At 45.5% G+C, this 18,560-nt stretch overlaps 2 protein-coding genes across 6 annotated transcripts in view; one reads left to right on the forward strand and one right to left on the reverse strand.

Moving 5' to 3' along the window:
* EHHADH (enoyl-CoA hydratase and 3-hydroxyacyl CoA dehydrogenase) overlaps positions 1-7,342 on the reverse strand; it is a 29,343-nt gene extending 22,001 nt beyond the window's left edge. Inside the window, exon 1 of the mRNA XM_054206963.1 lies at positions 7,183-7,342. Within this exon, the coding sequence (XP_054062938.1) occupies positions 7,183-7,256 (74 nt within the window). The 5' untranslated portion in view covers positions 7,257-7,342. The remainder of the gene's footprint in view (positions 1-7,182) is intronic.
* A 5,872-nt stretch (positions 7,343-13,214) lies between these two features.
* MAP3K13 (mitogen-activated protein kinase kinase kinase 13) overlaps positions 13,215-18,560 on the forward strand; it is an 82,681-nt gene continuing 77,335 nt past the window's right edge. For 2 of the 5 annotated variants that reach the window (XM_054205672.1, XM_054205683.1), the window contains exon 1: positions 13,215-13,263. The gene's annotated coding sequence lies outside the window, so the exon portion shown is untranslated. The other 3 variants (XM_054205678.1, XM_054205673.1, XM_054205677.1) reach the window with 3 other exon arrangements.

An 18,560-nucleotide genomic window follows, 5' to 3' on the forward strand; every position in this document is an offset into this window, starting at 1 on the left:
GGAGATCAAGGGAAACTGCAAAAATTTCTATAGGTACATTAATGGTTTCTTGCCATTAAGAGACTTGGGGAGACTAGGGAGGGTGTGGGCCCCCTCAGAAAGGAAACGGGGAAGCTGGTGACAAGTCATATGGAGAAGGCCGAGGTTCTCAACAACTTCTTTTCCTCAGTCTTCAACTGGCAAGGGCTCCAGCCACACTCCCAGAGTCACAGACGACAATGGCAGGGGTTGGAAAGAACTGCCCATCGCAAGTGAAGATCAGGTTCGTAACCATCTGATGAACGTGAAAGTGAACAAGTCCATGGGACCTGATGGGATACACCCACAGGTGCTGAAGGAACTAGCGGATGAGGTTGCTAAACCGCTCTCTATTATATTCCAAAAGTTATGGCAGTCTGGTGAGGTCCCCACTGACTGTAAAAGGGGAAACATAATCCCCATTTTCAAAAAGGGAAAGAAGGAGGAACCAGGAAACTATAGGCCAGTCAGTCTCACCTCCGTGCCTGGTAAGATTATGGAGCAGATCCTCCTGGAGGCACTGCTGAGGCAGAAGAATAACAATGAGGTGATTGGGTACAATCAACACGGCTTCACCAAGGGCAAATCGTGCCTGACAAACCTGGTCGTCTTCTATGAGAAGGTCACAACATCAATAGACAAGGGGAAAGCAACTGACATCATTTACCTGGACCTGAGCAAAGCCTTTGATACTGTCCAGCATAACATCCTGGTCTCCAAGCTGATAAAATATGGGTTTGATGGACTGACAATTCAGTGGATAAAGAACTGTCTTGATGGCCGCACCCGAAGAGTGGCTGTCAATGGGTCCATGTCCAAGTGGAGGCCAGTGACAAGTGGAGTCCCTCAACGATCAGTACTGGGACCGGTCTCGTTTAACATCTTTGTCAGCAATATGGACAGTGGCATAGAGTGCACTCTCAGGAAGTTTGCCGATGACACTAAGCTGTGTGGGGCGGCTGACACGCTGGAGGGAAGGGATGCCATCCAGAGGGACCTTGACAGGCTGGAGAGGTGGGCCCATGCCAAACTCATGAAGTTCAACGAGACCAAGTGCAAGGTCCTCCATCTGGGTCAGGGCAATCCCAAGCACCGATATAGGCTGGGCAGCAACCGGCTTGAGAGCAGCCCTTGAAGAAAAGGACTTGGGGGTGCTGGTGGATGAGAGGCTCCACGTGAGCCGTCAGTGTGCACTAGCAGCCCAGAAAGCCAATCGTATCCTGGGCTGCATCAGGAGAAGCATGGCCAGCAGGTCGAGGGAGGTGATTCTGCCCATCTACTCCACTCTCGTGAGACCCCACCTGGGGTACTGCATCCAATTCTGGAGCCCCTACTACAAGAGAGACATGGACTTGCTGGAATGTGTCCAGAGAAGGGCCACGAGGATGATCAGAGGGCTGGAGCACCTCTCCTATGAGGACAGACTGAGAGAGTTGGGGCTGTTCAGCCTGGAGAAAAGAAGGCTCCGAGGACACCTTATAGTGGCCTACCAGTATCTTAAGGGGGCCTAAAAGAAAGCTGGGGAGGGACTTTTCAGGATGTCGGGTAATGGTAGGACTAGAGGGAATGGATTAAAACTAGAGATGGGATGATTCAGACTGGACGTTAGGAAGAAGTTCTTCACCATGAGGGTGGTGAGACACCGGAACAGGTTGCCCAGAGAGGTGGTGGAAGCCTCATCCCTGGAAGTTTTTAAGGCCAGGCTGGACGGGGCTCTGAGCAACCTGATCTAGTGGGAGATGTCCCTGCCCATGGCAGGGGGGTTGGAACTAGATGATCTTTAAGGTCCCTTCCAACCCTAACAATTCTGTGATTCTATGATTTCTGTGTCTGTTGCAGGCACATGATCAGCAAATGCAAAATGCCCTTATAAAAGGTTTGTCTGCATTAAATGGAAAGGTTCAGGATTTTATGTAGGAAATTAGTTACAAGCCCTTAGCACTTACAACAATGAACTCCTGCCAGAAGAAAAATTAGTCATCCAGGCTGCCACAAAATACCTACATGACCTGTATTAAGCCAACAGAATTCTTTTTGCCAGCGAATAACCTGACCCTGTACTTAGATAAATACTGCTTCTCCCTCCATACAATTTTTTCCCAGTGGGATTTTTTTTGTAGGACAAATAGGAAGAAACATCAGACTTTTTGCAGTTTCTTGTTCTCCTAAGATGGCGCAATATGTTTGCCTCAGGATGTTACAGTCCAACACAAAGGCTGCAGTGCTTTGTAACTCACACATTATAAGTGGTACTAAAAGATGTAATTTTAGAGGAAAGCATTGTAGTAAAATGTCTGACAGTAAAACTATAAAAATACTCAAGAGTGTCACAACTTCAAACAGCTAGAGCATTAAAGAAACAAAAAGTCACCACAATTTGCATACGTATTTCATTACTGTGACAGTGTCATTCATTTAACAGTAACAAAGCAAAAATTCACTCTCTGCATTCAAATCAACGCTTAATCCCATGCTATGTAGTCAACTCCACCATGTGTATTATTTTGACTGCAAGAAAAGTGATTCTACCGAGATGATTCAGCATGGCATGGTTTAGAAACACACCACAGGTGCTGTTAAAGAACATGTGCAAACCAGGGCAACAGAATATTCTTGTAGGTGACCACACCAGGTTGTTTCTATTTTGCATTAAACTCATTGACGGAATGATGCGCTGGATTTGTAACACGGTTTTATCATTTACTTTAATAATTTCAGATTTTAGCTAAGGTTTGTGAATGTGAACTTCTCTAATAAAAAAAAAAAAGAAAAAAGTAATTGAAGGGACTGAAAATTTACTTAGTCACCTTTAAAGCAGTGAGAGTCTAATCCAACAGTAGAAAATGCTGTTTATGGAAAACAGGCAGGTCTGGTCCTTTCCCCTTGTATTTCACCCAACATCCACAATCACTGCATTGGGAATGTTGCTATGTTTGTCTATGCACATTCTTTTTAGCATCCCTTATACACCTGCTGTCTGTGAATTCGCCTAATCCCTCTCTGATTCTGCTGATTCCATCTGCCTCCACAGGCTCCTGTGGCAGCAAAGCTCTGCATTATCTCTTTTAAAACAATCTCCCACGAGTTTAATCAAATGCCCCTAGTTCAACTGTTGTATGATTTGCTAAAGGGTTATGCCTTCAGTTTATTTACTTCATTTATGATTTTGTAAACCTTGACCCTGTTCTCCCACAGCCTTTTCCTCTCCAAAGTGATAAACCCCAGCTTTTTCAGTTCACTTTCTTAACATGGTGCGCTGTCCCTTGGAGTATTTTGGTTGTCCCTTTCTGGATTGTCCCTAAATTCTTCTGCAAACACAAAATCCAAAACTACACACAACAATTAAGATGTGTTCTATTGCAGAAAAGCAATGCCCTCTGCTCTGTTCTCAACATACATCCTGATGGTACCCAACATTTTGTGGGCTTCTTGGACTGCCCCAGCACATCAAGCCAATGGTTTCACAGAGCTATCAAAGGTAAGGATCCTATCCCTGAGCTGTAACTGCCAGTTTTGAGCTCGGCATCTGGTAAGCTTGTCCTGAGTTGTACTTTTTTATTTAAAGAAATTTTATCTGTTGTTTTTTAGCATGTCTTGATCCTCTCTTCATGTTTTTTTTAGTCTTAATTTCCAGTTTACGTCTCTCCCATCACATTTTATGGGCTTTCTTGTTCCCTTCATTTGAGTAAGCTTTCCACTTCTTAAAAAAAAAAAAAAAATCAAACTTCTCCCTTAGTTATCTTAGCTTTCTCATCAAGCCATGTAGAGCTTTTAGAGGATCACTTGCTGGCTGAACAGTTTACCTCGGCTTCTAACAAACTTAAAAAAACAAGAACCCCAAACTCAAACAACAGCAATCCACCCTCCGCCCTTGTTGCAGGCTTCTTGCCTTTTGGACGGCTTCTTGCGGTGTTTTTGTTTGAACTAACTGCTGGGTATTTACATAATTCCCACCTTGAAATGGAGTATTCGTGTGCTGGATTCACCTGGTCTGCTTTCTCTTGCCTCAGTGTCAGATCCAGCTGTGTAGTAGTTGCTGTCACACAGCAGCTAATACAGCTTGAACGGAGTCATGCACACAAATTAAGCCCAAACCCAGAATGGCATCCTTTCTGTGGGGATTTAGAATAGTTGTTTTAGGAAGCAGACACTTACTGCATCCCAGAATTTTCTCTCTGCATCTCATCCTGACGAGGCACTGATCCAGTCCAGCACAGGTAATCACACTCTCCCATCATTGCTACCTATCCAAAGTTGCAGCTTTTCTAATCTCCTTTAATGTCTTCCGATCATTATGCTGATCGGGGTCAGAAGGACAATCCTAGCAGCCAGAGAGCCTTTTCCAATCATGACTGTTATGCTGTTATACTTTATATAATCCCACATGTACATTCCCTTACCCCATGTCCCACCCTATCATCCCTGCAGATTTTCTGTACTTGTCAGCTCAAATGTTGAAATCCTCTTCCACATCCTTCTTAATTTTCAATGCCAGCAGCCTGCCTCTGCTCATGAGGTGTGCTTGGTCCTTTCTCTTGCAAGTCTTGTCTGTCTGTTCCCCAAAACTTCCCAGTTCTTTGCATATCTAAATCCATTCTCTCTCTGTCATGGTCTGACAAATGCTGATCTCTGAATACTAAACTTCTTGCAAACCAGGAACAAAAAAAATACCCAAACAAATCAAATTTGGCACATGCCACCTCTGCTGATGGAGAGAAAGATTAGCTTGAAGGGGAGTCTGTGTGTGGGAGCCAAATTTGCAGCCAGACTCAAAAGTCAGCACACATTCCTCAGGAAAGCGCTGCCCAGGAGGTACTGGCACAGCAGCAGATGGTGTCAGACAGGAGAAAGCAAATTCCTACCCACCAGTGGCTTCTAAAGTGCTAATGGCCAGGGCGATAGCCTGGGAGCTGGGAACATGGCACTGAGTTCCACATATAATGGGGGGAGATAGGTGAGGCTGGAGCAGAGCAGCAAAAACTCACCAGTCTTTTAAAAAGCATCTGTGCCTGCTGTGAAATTAAATTTTCAGGATCGCAGGAGATGGCTCCTGTCTGTAACTTTCACTGCCTGCTACCACTTATGTAGTCAAACTTGTCCAACAGCAATCACAAACCTGCTCCCCTATGTCCAGTCCATACAGTATGCAGAAGGAACACACAAGGATCCGAGTGTGCTCTGCCTTTCCTAGCTATAGCCAGGTCTCAGCTGAAAAATACCTGATGCCAAATATGAGATAATTATTGATCCCTACTAAAACAGGTATTACCCTGACATGAGATCAAAGTCCCATCTTAGGTTGTGTTATGGTGCTATGGAGCTCGTTATGAGGAATAAGCCTACGTGGGTGAAGTAAGTACTCGGGTCTCTCAGGGGCCTTGGTGCTGCGGGGCTGTCAGCAGGTAAAAGAGTGTGGTCAGCACAGTGCAGGTGTGGGGGGAGCGAAGAGACAGCACTCGATGGCAACTGCCTTTTTGATGGATCTAAAGAGTTATTCCTCCTCCTTCCTTCTCCCTTCCTTCTCCCTCCTGGGGCTGGGGGACAGGACCACGGCCACACCGGCTGTTACCCTTGGTTTGTCAGAAGGACACCCTGCTGGGAGGGCACTGGGGGGTGAAGAGGAAAGGACGGTCGAGGCAGGGATCTGTCCTGAAGGGACTGTTGTATAGGTGCGTGCAGTTGCTGTTTGAAGGCAACTTTGGGTTTTATCCCGGACGTCTCAAAAGAGGCAGAGTTAAGCTTCCTTAAGTACATATCTTTAGCTCTGTATTTTGTACTTTTCACGGTAAGGCTGGAAAGTTTACAGTGGGCGCAGCCTGGAAGTTTTCTCAGGCTGGTCTTGGGCACAGGAGTCCATGGGATGTCTTGCACCCTGCAGTTCTGGGAGTCCCACATTAGTTCACCTAATCTCATCAAGTCACTCCGAGGTTGTTTTCTCATGATGATTATCTGGGTGTGTGAATATGATCTTACTCCACTTTTAAACATGTTGCAACAAAAGAGCGAATGTTGCCAGTTACTGCAGAGCAATGTGGCTTGTTGGAGAAGAGCAGCAGGTCGTATTTCCGATTCATGCTCTTGCTTGTCTCTTTCAGCTTCTTTTTAACAAACTTTCTGGTTTAGGAGTCAAGCATAACTGCAGTGGATTTTTTTGGCTTGTGAATATACACTAAATAGACACTGTGGTCACTGTTACAGAACAGCTCTTCAACTACAGTTGCTTAAAAAGGGCCTAGGTGGTACACAGAACTAAATGAACTAAAATACACACCATGTAACAAATTATATAAAGCCGAAAAGCAAGTACATTCTTTTCAAAACATATGAAAACCTAAAATTTCAGGAGCTCCTGCAGATTGGTGTTTGATTGTTTTTCACTGGCTCCTGTTTGAGATCACCTGGGGCCTTTCTTGACCAAGATCAGGATCTGAGAGGTCCATTCCTTACTCGTTTTTAGAAGGCAAATGAACCGCCTTCACTTCAGACAGCCCTGGCTGTGGTTTAATCCCGGTGCCAGCTCCTCTTGTTGATCCACCTCTGCTCTCTACCAAGCCCTTTGCCCTAACCCCTGTGCTCCCTTGGAGCACACGCTGCGGAGCGGGCAACTAAACCGGTAGCAAATCTGAGGGGAAAAGCTGGTTTTCACCAGCGAGCTCTGCACGAACGCCGGGGTGAAGCAGCCAAACTGCTAACGCTGCTGTGCGGTTTTGTGCTGGAAGCATCAACTTGATGCTTAAAGGCTACAAGGTGACAAGAAAGATGCCAAGTTTTTAAACAGCTTCCAGGGGAAGGTGAGAGCAAGTACAGATTGATGAGACTGACGCCTCTCCTGCGAAAAAAATAAGCCCCACTAGAAATTGTAATAAAGAGCAGAAGTCATGGAAAAAATCAGGATGATTTTTGCAAAGGCTGGTGCAGGTGTTAGCTGAGGTCCCCCGGCAGAGGCGGCCTGCCCTGGGACCGACAAGGGCCTCACGCGGGCGAGGGGGGGAAAATGAGGCGAAAATGCAGGAAATGGGAGAATCCCCCGCCCCGCTCGCCCCGGGGGGCCCAGCGCCCCGGCCCGACCCGCCGCAGTCCCCGCGCCCCGTCTCGGCGCTGCCCTGAGGGGCGGCCGCCTCAGGAAATGGCGGGCGGGGGGGAGCGGGCCGCGCCCGCCGTTACCTCAGCGCATTCACCGGCGGGTTGCGGAGCCGGATGACAGCCACGGCGGCGGCGCCCCTCGCGTACTGCGCCATGCCGAGCCCCCGCCGCTCTTCCCCGGGCACAGGGGCCGGACGCTGTGGTGTCCCGCCCGGAGCCCGGCCCTCCCCGCCGGGGCGGGCCGCCCACAGCCCGGCTGCCGTCCCCGGCCTGTCCAGAGAGGGGGCCTCTGCCCGGGGTTTAACGTGCGCTTCCCCCCAAGTTCTGCGCCCTCCATCTCCTCGGGGGTTATTTCACAGCCAGCCCGTCTGTCCGGTGCAGGGACACGACCCCTGTTCGGGAAGGATGGCAGGGCTCGGGATCTGCAACGTGCTCTCGGTGTTTAAATGGAAATCGTCTGTCACAAGAGCTGGTCGGTCCGGTTTAAAACACCCACAGGGGCTGAGGCCCACGGGATTTGTTTAAATTAATACAGGGAAGCTAATGAAGTGAGGATGTGGGAAGCTTTGCCGCAGTATAAAATCCATATTAGAAAAATGCCAGTTTGTAGGAAAAAAAAAAGTAGTTTCTAATATTACAACATGCACTAAAATGTAATTGAAGGGAGAGAAAAGGCTCTTCAGAGGGAAAATTCCCAGACATTGAAGAAGTGGTGAGATTTTAGATGGATCGGCTGGTGTCCGGCTGCCCTGCGCTGTCCCAGCTGCAGCTCTGCAATCCCAGGAGTTTATCCTAATTAGCTTGTTGTGGAAAGTTAACTTTGCTGGAGATGTTTTTGTAACTCTACGATCTCTCTTCTATATTTCTTGGCCTTTAAAAGTCAGCCACTGGGCTGTGGCTCCTTCTCCTGGCCTGGAGAAGGTAATTTTAGAACTTGGTTTATGTGTACGGAAAGGTCCATACAAATATATACTCTTCACTCATTGCAACTGCTGTCTTTATTGTTACTGCTGTTGTGGTGGGTGGCTACAGCTCTTCTGTCATTTGTTAAGTAGTGCAAAAAACCCCACACCAAACCCAGGGATATTACTTTGCAACTTGCTTGTAAAACAGTGTGTTTTGGGAGTTTATAAAAATGCTGTAAACTGTGCCTTGGAGGGCTGACTGATCTGTTGTATTTTTATTAACCAGAATGAAACCAAAGATCACTCTGAGTTGTACTTTCTGCTTATAATTTATGGGTCTGTTTTACTTGTCTTGTAATAGTACAACTGCTCAAGTTATGACAAAACAGGACCCTTCTGAGCAAGAATAAACATGGAAGAAAACGGTTCTCGGAAAAAGAAAGCTCAGTGACTCTACAGAGTCACAGAAAGGCTGCAGTAAATGTTTAAGGTTTATTGTTGTAAGCTTTATGTTTGTCTTTTGTTTTGTTTTGTTTTGTTTTTTTCCTTAAAGATAAATAGAGTTTGGTAGTGAGAGAGAAAGTGCATTAAGAGGAAATTAAAGTCTTCAGTCTTTGTTCTTTGCTGAGTTGTACAAGGATGAAGCACAAGAGCCTGAGCTTAAATGCAACTCCCAGACCGATGGAGGAAGACAAATGCATGATCATGGGCCCCAAGATGAGGTTTCTTCCTGGTTTTCCCACTTGCAGCAGAGCTGTTCTCATAGCAGCCTGCTCTGAGGCAACGCAGCTCTGCTCTGTTAGGGCACAGGCAGCCATAGGAGGGGAGCCAGGCTGCAGACCCTACTTAACCTTAACAAAAATGTCATCAAGATGGTCAAGTTTCTTTCTGTAAGCTTTTGAGAAATTCACTAAAAGCTTGTACAGGTCTCTGGCACTTCTGTTTCTAAGGCTCTTCTGCAAGGAGCAGGGCTCTCCCCTGCAGACTGCCTGGCAGTTTATACTGAGATGCAAAACGGCTGTTGACTATGAAACAACAAGACATGGTGGCAGCTTTCTCTAGCCCTAGGCCTGCCAAAAGAAAAGATATCTTGCTGTATGAAGAGAAATACAGCTAAAATTGCATATCTAAAATTGCTTGTGTCTTCATCCTCTGCTGGGGGACAGCTCTACTCTTACTTGTCTGCGGCAGCTGATGCCATTTCAGAAGTGAACTATGGTTATGGTAGAGGCTTAACTTTGTGTAAGAAAGTTTGAGTAGTAATGAAAGGCTTTCTTTCAACAGGACGAGGTGGGTTGTGGATATTTATGTTATGATATTTATGTAGGTTGTGGACATATATGGTGGTGTTAAGTTTTATTACTGGTCATTTGACTGCATAGTAGAGGATAATGCTCAGAAAATATACCTGGTGCCCACTCCAGCTCTGGAGAAAGAAAAGGCATCTCAAAACGGGAACATCAAATCCTTAGAGACTCCACTACTAGACATGGAAAGGAGGAGTGTTCACCAAAGGACAGATTTCAATGAATGTGAATGTTGTACTTTATCTTCCACATCCCCCAGCATGTGCTGTGGTAAAAGAAAAAGAACCTGCTTCCTCCTGAGCTGGAGCAAGAGGAGTCTGTCGTCTCCTGCAACATCCTGGGATCTTCAGCCTGGTTCAGGAAGTGCTGAATGATACAAACGAATGCTTTATTTATAGGAGAGACGGGTTAATATTTATTCCAGTATAGCATTGATGCAAGGTACTTCAGAAGATGCAGCTTGATTTGCTATAAACTTATTCACACAGAACAAAAATCCCTGGAAAATCATCGTTTTACTAGTTGCAGAAACACGTCTGTTTCTGACCCCAGAGGTGTTGGAAAAGGAGGGTCTGGAGTGATGGTCCAGCTGTTGGAGTAGAGCTGAAGCTACCTCTGAGGAATATGGAAGGTCTAACTAGCTGTGTCGTATAATCAGAGCTGAGGTTTTGTGGTAAAACCTGTGGTCACAGTGCTGAGAGAGGAAGGAACTCTGAAAACTTACTTGGTTTTGACACCAGCTGGTCTAAACATCAGGCTTGAATTACACCCTGCTGTTGAAACAGCGGCTCAGAGAGCCAGCTAAATTCATCAACAACTGTTTTCTGCTTTCCCTTTTACAGCTATGACTTTTTCAAAATTTTTTTGGCTTAAGAAAACCCCTTATTTGGTGTTAAAAGAGCTGATGATCTCCTCACCTTTATAATCTTTTGTCTGGTGTTCTTTGCTCTCTGATCCTGGCTAATACCCTCATCTCTGGTTAAAAAAAAAATATAATAAATTGGTAAACATCTGATCATAAAATAATTTTTAAAGCCTCCTTTGGTTATACAGAGCCTTAAGTGACCTCCTCTGCTAACTGTGAAGTTCTTTTCTAAACCGTCTTCAAAATCAGCCTTCCAGAGCCTCAGTGAGCTGGAGTTCATCCCCTCGGGCCTGGCATGTACAACTCTTTGAAAGGCACCTCCACAACAATGGATGTTGGTTTTGCTTTAAATGTGATAAAGACACACTTAAAAACTTTTCCTCCTTGCTGGGTATTCTTTGAGGTTTTTTTTTCCTTTAGCAAAAAAGGTTTTAAATGTCCTGGAAACTTTGCTGCCTCTTCTATCTTCTAGACCAAAGCTGGGCATAATTAAATGCATAATTAAATTTGTGGCTGTTAATATGTACTTAAAAACAGGGCTGTAGGTGGAGAACAGCTGTATATGCAACACTGGGCTCCCCTTTGGAAAGAAGCAGCTCATTTTCTTTTAAAATGTATGTGTGCAGGTGTGGAGAGCACAGCGACACAGCTCAGAGCAGGACAACTATTCGTCTCGCTGAGGCTTTACTCTGCTCCTTGGCTTATTGAAACCAAGAGTTACCCCTCTGAGACTCCCTGCCGCATGAGGTCTGTTCTGTATATATTTTAACATCCAGACCGCAAAGACAAAGCCATTGACAGCTTTGCATACATAAAGCTGCTGTAACATATTTGTTAGCAATGTCTAAATCCACAGTATTTTCCGTCACGTGGCTCCCCTGTACAGCATTTATTTCCCTCTGAACTACTCCGTGCATTTCAGATTTAAGTGGTCTTAAACAAATATATACCATTTCAAATGGAGGATCTTGAGTTCTCCCTGCCAGAACAAAGTATATTCCAGTTGTTTTTAATAGTTCAAGCCTATTTCATGATTTTTAAGCGCTGATATTTGCGTGGTTCCAAAGCAACACCTCCTGGCAAGCTGTGGTATTGCTTGTGTGAGCAGAGACCTCCCTCTTGGATTGATACCCGACAGAACAGGAAGGCAGCGGAGTGATCTGCGGCGGTAGTTCCTCAGCGTGCAAATCAGAGTGTGGGTGACGTGGCTGTTACAACTTCCACTGGAGAAGAGATAAAAGTGGGGAGTGCGTTTTAGAATTTTTTAAATGAGAGCAAACGTAAGTGCGTAGTGCTGACATACAGGTATTGCTGCCTTTTTTGTTTGTTTGTTTGTTTGTTTGTTTATAGCACATGTGCTGGTTTACAGTGAACAATAGCACCAATTCCAATGCAGGGCTTTATCCAAAAAACCGTGAAGGCTGCGAACAAACAATGCTCACTATCATCCCCATAAATGGTAACATGGACATTAGTGTTCATCTTTGCCCTCTTAATTTACTTCCTTCTCTATCCCAGCATAAAAATGACTGGCCCAGGTTGCCCAGAGAAGCTGTGGCTGCCCCATTCCTGGAGGTGTTCAAGGACAGGTTGGACGGGGCTTGGAGCAACCTGGTCTGGTGGGAGGTGTCCCTGCCCAGGGCAGTGGGTTGGGACTGGGTGATCTTTAAGGTCCCTTCCAACCCAAACTAGTCTGTGATTTCTTTTCCCATTTGTTCAATCTTTCAGTATAAAGTCACCCACACCCTATTTTTAATCATTTTAATAATTTCAGCTTGTCCCAAATTACATTTCACTAGCTCGTAACATCATAGTCACGACAGAAGTCTGCTGAGGTTTGCAGCCCACCTTCATAACAATGCTGTCAATCTGTAATTTGCTCTCAAATACAGAGCTGCCCACGAGCTGCACCTGACATACCCAGCTCACTTATTTTCCTTCAAAATACTTTATAGGGGACATTTTCATGTGTTCGTCTACAGATGACCAACTAACTCCCCTCTCTGAAATGCAGCTTATTGTAATTTTGCTAGGGAAGACCCTGGAATCCTAATACTCTACAGCGAATTAGGGGAAAGCAACCTCTGATGTAAGAAAAGCATCCTTCCTGTTTGGCAAAGAGGCAGTCAGGATCATAGAATCGTCTAGGTTGGAAAGGGCCTTTCAGATTATCCAGTTCAACCATCAACCTAACACTGCCCAAACCACCACTAAACCATGTCCCTCAGCACCACGTCTGCCCAGCTTTTAAATACCTCCAGGGATGGCGACTCCACCACTGCCCTGGGCAGCCTGTTCCAATGCTTGACAACCCTTTCAGTGAAGAAATTTTTCCTAATACCCATCCTAAACCTCCCCTGGCGCAACTTGAGGCCGTTTCCTCTTGTCCTGTCGCCTGTTCCTTGGGAGAAGAGACCGACCCCCCCTGGCTACTCCCTCCTTTCAGGGAAATGTAGAGAGTGAGAAGGTCTCCCCTCAGCCTCCTCTTCTCCAGGCTGAACACCCCCAGCTCCCTCAGCCGCTCCTCACAAGACTTGTGCTCCAGACCCCTCACCAGCTCCGTTGCCCTTCTCTGGACCCGCTCCAGCACCTCAATGGCTTCTTTTGTGGTGAGGGGCCCAAAACTGGACACAGCACTTGAGGTGGGGCCTCACCAGTGCCAAGTACAGGGGGATGATCACTGTCCCAGTCCTGCTGGCCACACTATTGCTGATACAGGCCAGGATGCTGTTGGCCTTCTTGGCCACACTGCTGGCTCATATTCAGCCAGCTGTCGGCCAACACCCCCAGGTCTTTTTCCACCGGACAGCTCTCCAGCCACTCTTCCCCCAGCCTGTATCGCTGCATGGGGTGGTTGTGACCCGAGTGCAGGACCCGTCACTTGCCCTTACATCCCAAAGTCCCACATACGCTCACAAAGACGCCAAGCGCGTCGTGAGGGGGGAGATGGCACCACCCGCCCTCAGCAGCCGCCTCACGGCTTCCCGCCCAACCGCCGCCCGCGCGCCCCTGCGCATGCGCGGCGCCGGAAGTGACGGGGCGGGGAGAGGCCAGACCGGTACCGAGCGGCGGACGCGGTGCCCAGGTAACGCGGCGGGGGGCGGCCGGGCTCGGGGGCCCGCCCGGCTCTCGGCGGACGAGGCAGCGGGAGGGTCGGCGCGGTCCCGCGCCGACCCTCCCGTTGCCTCGTCCGCCGAGAGCCGGCCGGGCCCGGGGGTCCGTCAGCGGCGAGGCTCGGGCCCCCTCGGGACAGCCACCGGGCCCTCAGGGGGGTGATGGGTAATTCGTCATCCCGCTCTTATTAATGCCGATTTTGAGGCAGGTGAACGGTCGCCGGGTGTTATCTGCGGGGAGGTGGAAGCGTTGAGGTAAATCTCAACTGTGGTGCCCGTCCTAATCCTGTCAGGGCAAAACGTCCGAAGAGGCTGGTGTGAGCAATTCAAAAAAAATCACCACAGGTTTCTGTGGTTTTGTGCCTTATTCAGTAGAATAAATTGTCGTCATTGCGATGCTTCTCTCATCTGGCAGAAGTTCGGAAGAAGGGGTGGCTTTAGCAGAGGCTTCACTTCGGCTGTCTTTGGCTTAGCCAAATAAAGCGATAACTGGTAAGAAATGCAGCACTTAAAACTGTGAAGGAAGCTGTTATCTTGTCTTGGTATAGGGAGAGGCAGTTCACAGGGCAGAGTCTAGCAATAGGAACCTGTCAGCCTCCTTTCTCATTTGAGCTTTGTGGAGTTTTGCTGCTGGAAGCTACTAAGACAATGTTGTGACTTCACTTGCAGTTCTTTTATCCTCTAGTTTTGCTGGTTCAGAGATAGACTGGTCTTAACATACTGATCTCATTCGCAAAGCAGAGTGAAAAAATAAAGGGAAATACTTTCTGCGCTCACTTTGAGACAGATTTGAGTCCTGATCTGACCCCTCCAAGGAGGCGTTTGAAATGTGAAAGCTTACATTTTTGTGGTAACGATACGTTAGTGTGGAATTTCAAGAGAGCAGGTTTAAGGTGATGTTACTGCTGAAAAGGATGGCCTGCACCTCTTTTCCAGTCCCCTGATTGTCCATTTTCGTTGCCTCTTGTGTGCAGGTATAAGTAGTTGTGTGGTCGGCTGGATTCATCTGCCAGTCCAGCCGGCAATTAGCACCATACAGAAAGTGAACTGATGAAGCTGACTGTGTGTCTGTTCTAATACTAGTGTAAGTAATAGGGAGAGGCGGGTCCGCCCGTTTAGGCAGTGTCATGGATCAAAATCAGTTAAGCCGCTTGTGAAAGCGTTCCCTGAGGCTGCGCTTCCCTGAGCAGGTGAGCTGGCTGAACGTTTGTGGTTTGGTTTTTTGGTCGTTTTTTTTGTTGGTTTGTTTCTGGTTGGTTTTGGTTTTTTTTTTTTTTTTTAGATGAAAGCTGTGCAATACTGTCTGCCTCCTTATTTTTCATCATGTGGCTAATATTCTCAGCCCCCTCTCCACTCTTTTACAGTAGAAATATTTTAATTTTGTTTCCTGAAAAAAATTAGTTTTGGGTGTTGACCAAACTGGTCCATGTGGAGGGTTACAAATGTAGAACTGGAGAATTTTTAGAAATATAACTGTGTTGATTACCAGCAATAACTCCACTGGTATCGTTGCTAAAACAGATGTTCAGTTTTAGAGAACAGAAGCAGTTGTTGCTAAGTGTAGAGATGGGAGTATTAGCAATAAATAAAGAAATCACATTTAGGCATAAAAACCAGGTGGATAAAGAATTGAAACAGATGTAGTAAACAAAAAATTGCTATCAGTTGCTCAGTTTTGGTCTGAGCTGTGTTTTAGTAGCTGTTTCTGACATCAGAAAGATCTCTGTCCAAAAAGATGATAAAAGATGAGACTGTTAGCAAAACTTTATTTACATCAGAGGCACGCAAGGAATTTTTTTGGGATCTAAACAGTTTGGTTAGTTTCACTAAGGCTAAGAACAATCAGCCTGAAAAAAAAAAATCAGTCTTTTATTTATTGTATTATTTTAAAGTCTATGTTAGTACAGCAGCTCATAGATTTGATATTGATATTTAGTGTAGAATACGTACTTCTTTCTGTAATGTCCAAGAGTTTTATATAAGCCTTTGTGACATAGTTTAATGGCTTAATTGCAGTGTTAAAATACTACTTCTTGAAAAAGTGATGAATTTCCAGAACTTGGTGTGGTTTAGTTTTAAATGATTTTTGTACTGTGGCTCCTGCCCCTGTCTTGAGTCTGTTCAGCAGGGTGCACATCATATTGTTTAGAACTCCTTTCATGAAAACGTTTTCTTTTAGGTCCCTTATTAAAATTATTAAAGCTGAATCTAACTGCTGTCCTTGCAGAATTTATCTTTGCAACTTCTCATAAAGAAGACAAATTGCCCTTTATTATTCTTTGTTAGAAAAGATAGTGTAAGATTTAATAAGTTACTATATCAAATACTCTAGGCGGTCCTCAACAGTACACCACTTAAGTTAAATATTGACTTGCTGTATAGGACTTTGGTCTTGTGTAACCCTTGCTGAAGCTGCAGCTGGGATAAAGGTATTGTGGCAAAGATAATGACAACTTAAAATTACTCCCTATCAAACTGAAGCCAGTCTAGCTGTGCACGGAAGCAGCTGATGATCGCAGGGGAGGCTCGGCTTGGTGATGCTTGTAACCGATTAAACTTGGAGTTAATTCGTCTGTCTCTTTCTTGCCTCTGTGGAAGATAAAAATTAATTAAAATACCATTTAAAGAAAAGCGTGAAATAAGGCTGTAAAAAATGTTAGGTTTTTTTTGCAGTGTAGTCTTTAACTACATAAGCATAAACCTTCCTGTAGTACACTCGTGCTCAATGTTGGTAGTCTCTGCTGCGTGATGGGAGTATGTAATTAAGTTTGTACCTGGGGGTGGTGACAGTCTTTCTCTGTCTCTCTGTAAATTGTGAAATGACAAGAATTTGGAGTCTCACCGTTGGCGCCAGGTCTGGTGGTCCTTTCTAATCTTGCTCTTATTTATTCTTAAACATACCTTTAGCTGGAAGAAATTCTGTGGGCCAGCTGCCAGGAGGTCTCGTCTCTGGGACCATTTCTCCCCATATAGAAGGCTCTCTGTGTTTTATATACATGATCAATGGAAAAAATAAACATTTCTCATTCTTGCAAAGATTCACTTTCAAATATGAACTAAGCCTAACTGGTTCAGTGTTTTTTGGCCTGCTTTGTGCCTCTTCCCTTGCTGTCATGGGCTTTCTTACAGAGGTCTAAAATCTGGTTGCTAAACTTCCTTGAAAATAGAGGAATTCCTTTGGAAGTGACAAGATATGTGTTGTTCCTTGGTGATGTGTCGTGTATCATTCTTGAATGCTTTGCTGTGGGGAGCTCAGCATGCAACACAGAGCTGTATGTTAAAGAAAAATCATTTTTCTTGAGCTAAGAGGCTTTGTAGGTGGGAGGCATCTTCTTATTTGCCAGTGGGGAATAGGAGTTTCAAGCTAATCAGGAGGTTGTTAGCAAAAAAAAACCCAACAAAACCCAGTCATCTAAAGTGCGTTTGGTGAAGGAATTTCTGCATTCTTTAGTAGTAAGGTATTTTGAGCTGTTTATACGTGGGTGGGGGAATAAGTTATTTGATACCCTTGGTAAGACTGGTTTACTGTCAGAGCCTAGTTCTAGGACGATTTTTCTCCTGTGTTATTGGAAGAAGACTGGGTGTGTCATGTGTCAACTTTGTTTGTTTGCTATAAACTGAGGTTTTGATGGAAGAAGCTTTTTTTTTTTTTTTTTAGATGTAGGATTGGGTTGATAAATCCTGTCTTTTTACTTACTCGTTTTGAAACCATTTTCCTGACTTGCGATAGGCATGAATTGTCCCTTGCTCACTCTCGATATTCTGGAATGTGCATTTATTGAGCTGCCTGTGGGGAGCCCTTGGAGTAAAAGTTTGTTCAGGTTTTTAGCGTTCCTGTCAACTTTTTCCACTTTGTGAATTTAATCTTGTGATGTGATTCATTTTCAGGTGTGTTTTCAAAGGATGTTTGGTGTGACTAAGGTCAAGATTTAGACTGAACTCCAGATGGTGGTCAGAGGATTACTTCAAGAGCTAATTACCAGTGTTCTTTGTATAAGTCTGGATAGTTACATCACAAAGATTTTTCTTTGATGATTCATCAGGCAATTTAGTGAGTGAAAAAAACCCCACTTTTTAACTTTTCGATGAAGTGTATTTTTTTCCTTAGCCCGTCTGGTTCATGTTGAGCTGTACCGCAGCACTTGCAGGCTATTTTTAATGGGTATTCATTTCCTGACTCTGAAAATGAGATCTATGATCACTTTGAAGTCTGGAGATCTCTTTTTCTCTGTATGTGTGGCCTACATTTCTCCTTGCATCCATCTATTGAGTGAGCGTACTGCTGTGGTGGGAGCTGTGAACAAAGACCTCTGCTGTGGTTTATTCAGGCGTAGGCTCCATTGAGTTAGCGTGTGCTATTTCTGGAGTTCTGTCAGGGAGAAGGTGGTCAGCGCTGAGCAGAGGGGAGTGTAGCAATGTCAGCTTTGGTGTCACTGTGCTGGGTCAGCTGTTGGTGGCCGTTCTGTCAGAGAGGATCCTATCTTCTGCAAAGGGGTGTTAGCGGGGTCATCCAGCAACGAGTTGGTGAGAAAGCATTCATTTTACTCTGTTGGTTTGTTATTGTTTCCAGGAAACACCTTTTCCACCTTTTGGAGATTTGTGAGCTATGGCTGCTCCTGTCTTAGCTCAACAGATTTGCCCTGTGACTCACAGATAAAGGTCAGTGCCCCTGAGATACGCTGCTGCGGATCACTGTGCCAGCCTATCTTGTCAGGTTGTGTTCTCACTGTCTCATTTGGTGCCTGGTGCTGTGGCCACTACAGTTTTGGCCTTTGGTGTGGGCAGGACAGCTTAGTGCTAAAGGGGATGAAGTCTCCTCTCAATTATATCCCTCTGTATTTCTGTACTACTTGGTTATGCCTTGAAGAGCAGTTTCCCACTGGTGCTGTGTATCCAGCACTGCTGCTGGCTTCAGATCAGCCAAGCACACGAATGTTGGTGGCGGCAGAGAAAACATAGTGCTGGGGTCTCATGCTGGGGGTGCCGTGGACCTCAGTAGGTAGCAGATTGATTTCTGGGTTTTCCTTAACATAATTTGCTTTCTACCTGTTTTTCTACCTGAATGCGGTGTTTGCGGTGTTACTCAGTGGCATTAGGATGCTCCTTTGGGAAGGAGAAAGTTTAAAAGTTGCTTTAGCCGTAGGATTGCTGGGAGGACTTCTCTCTCTTCTTGCATTCTGAAGTGAATGTTAGTATGTCGTACAGCTGACACACAGTACTTTGAGTTTCCTGGTTCACTTACAAATAGAGTGCTTTTTTAAAGTTTTAC

Source organism: Rissa tridactyla, chromosome 6 (genome assembly GCF_028500815.1).
Source record: "Rissa tridactyla isolate bRisTri1 chromosome 6, bRisTri1.patW.cur.20221130, whole genome shotgun sequence".
Lineage (NCBI taxonomy): Eukaryota > Metazoa > Chordata > Aves > Charadriiformes > Laridae > Rissa > Rissa tridactyla.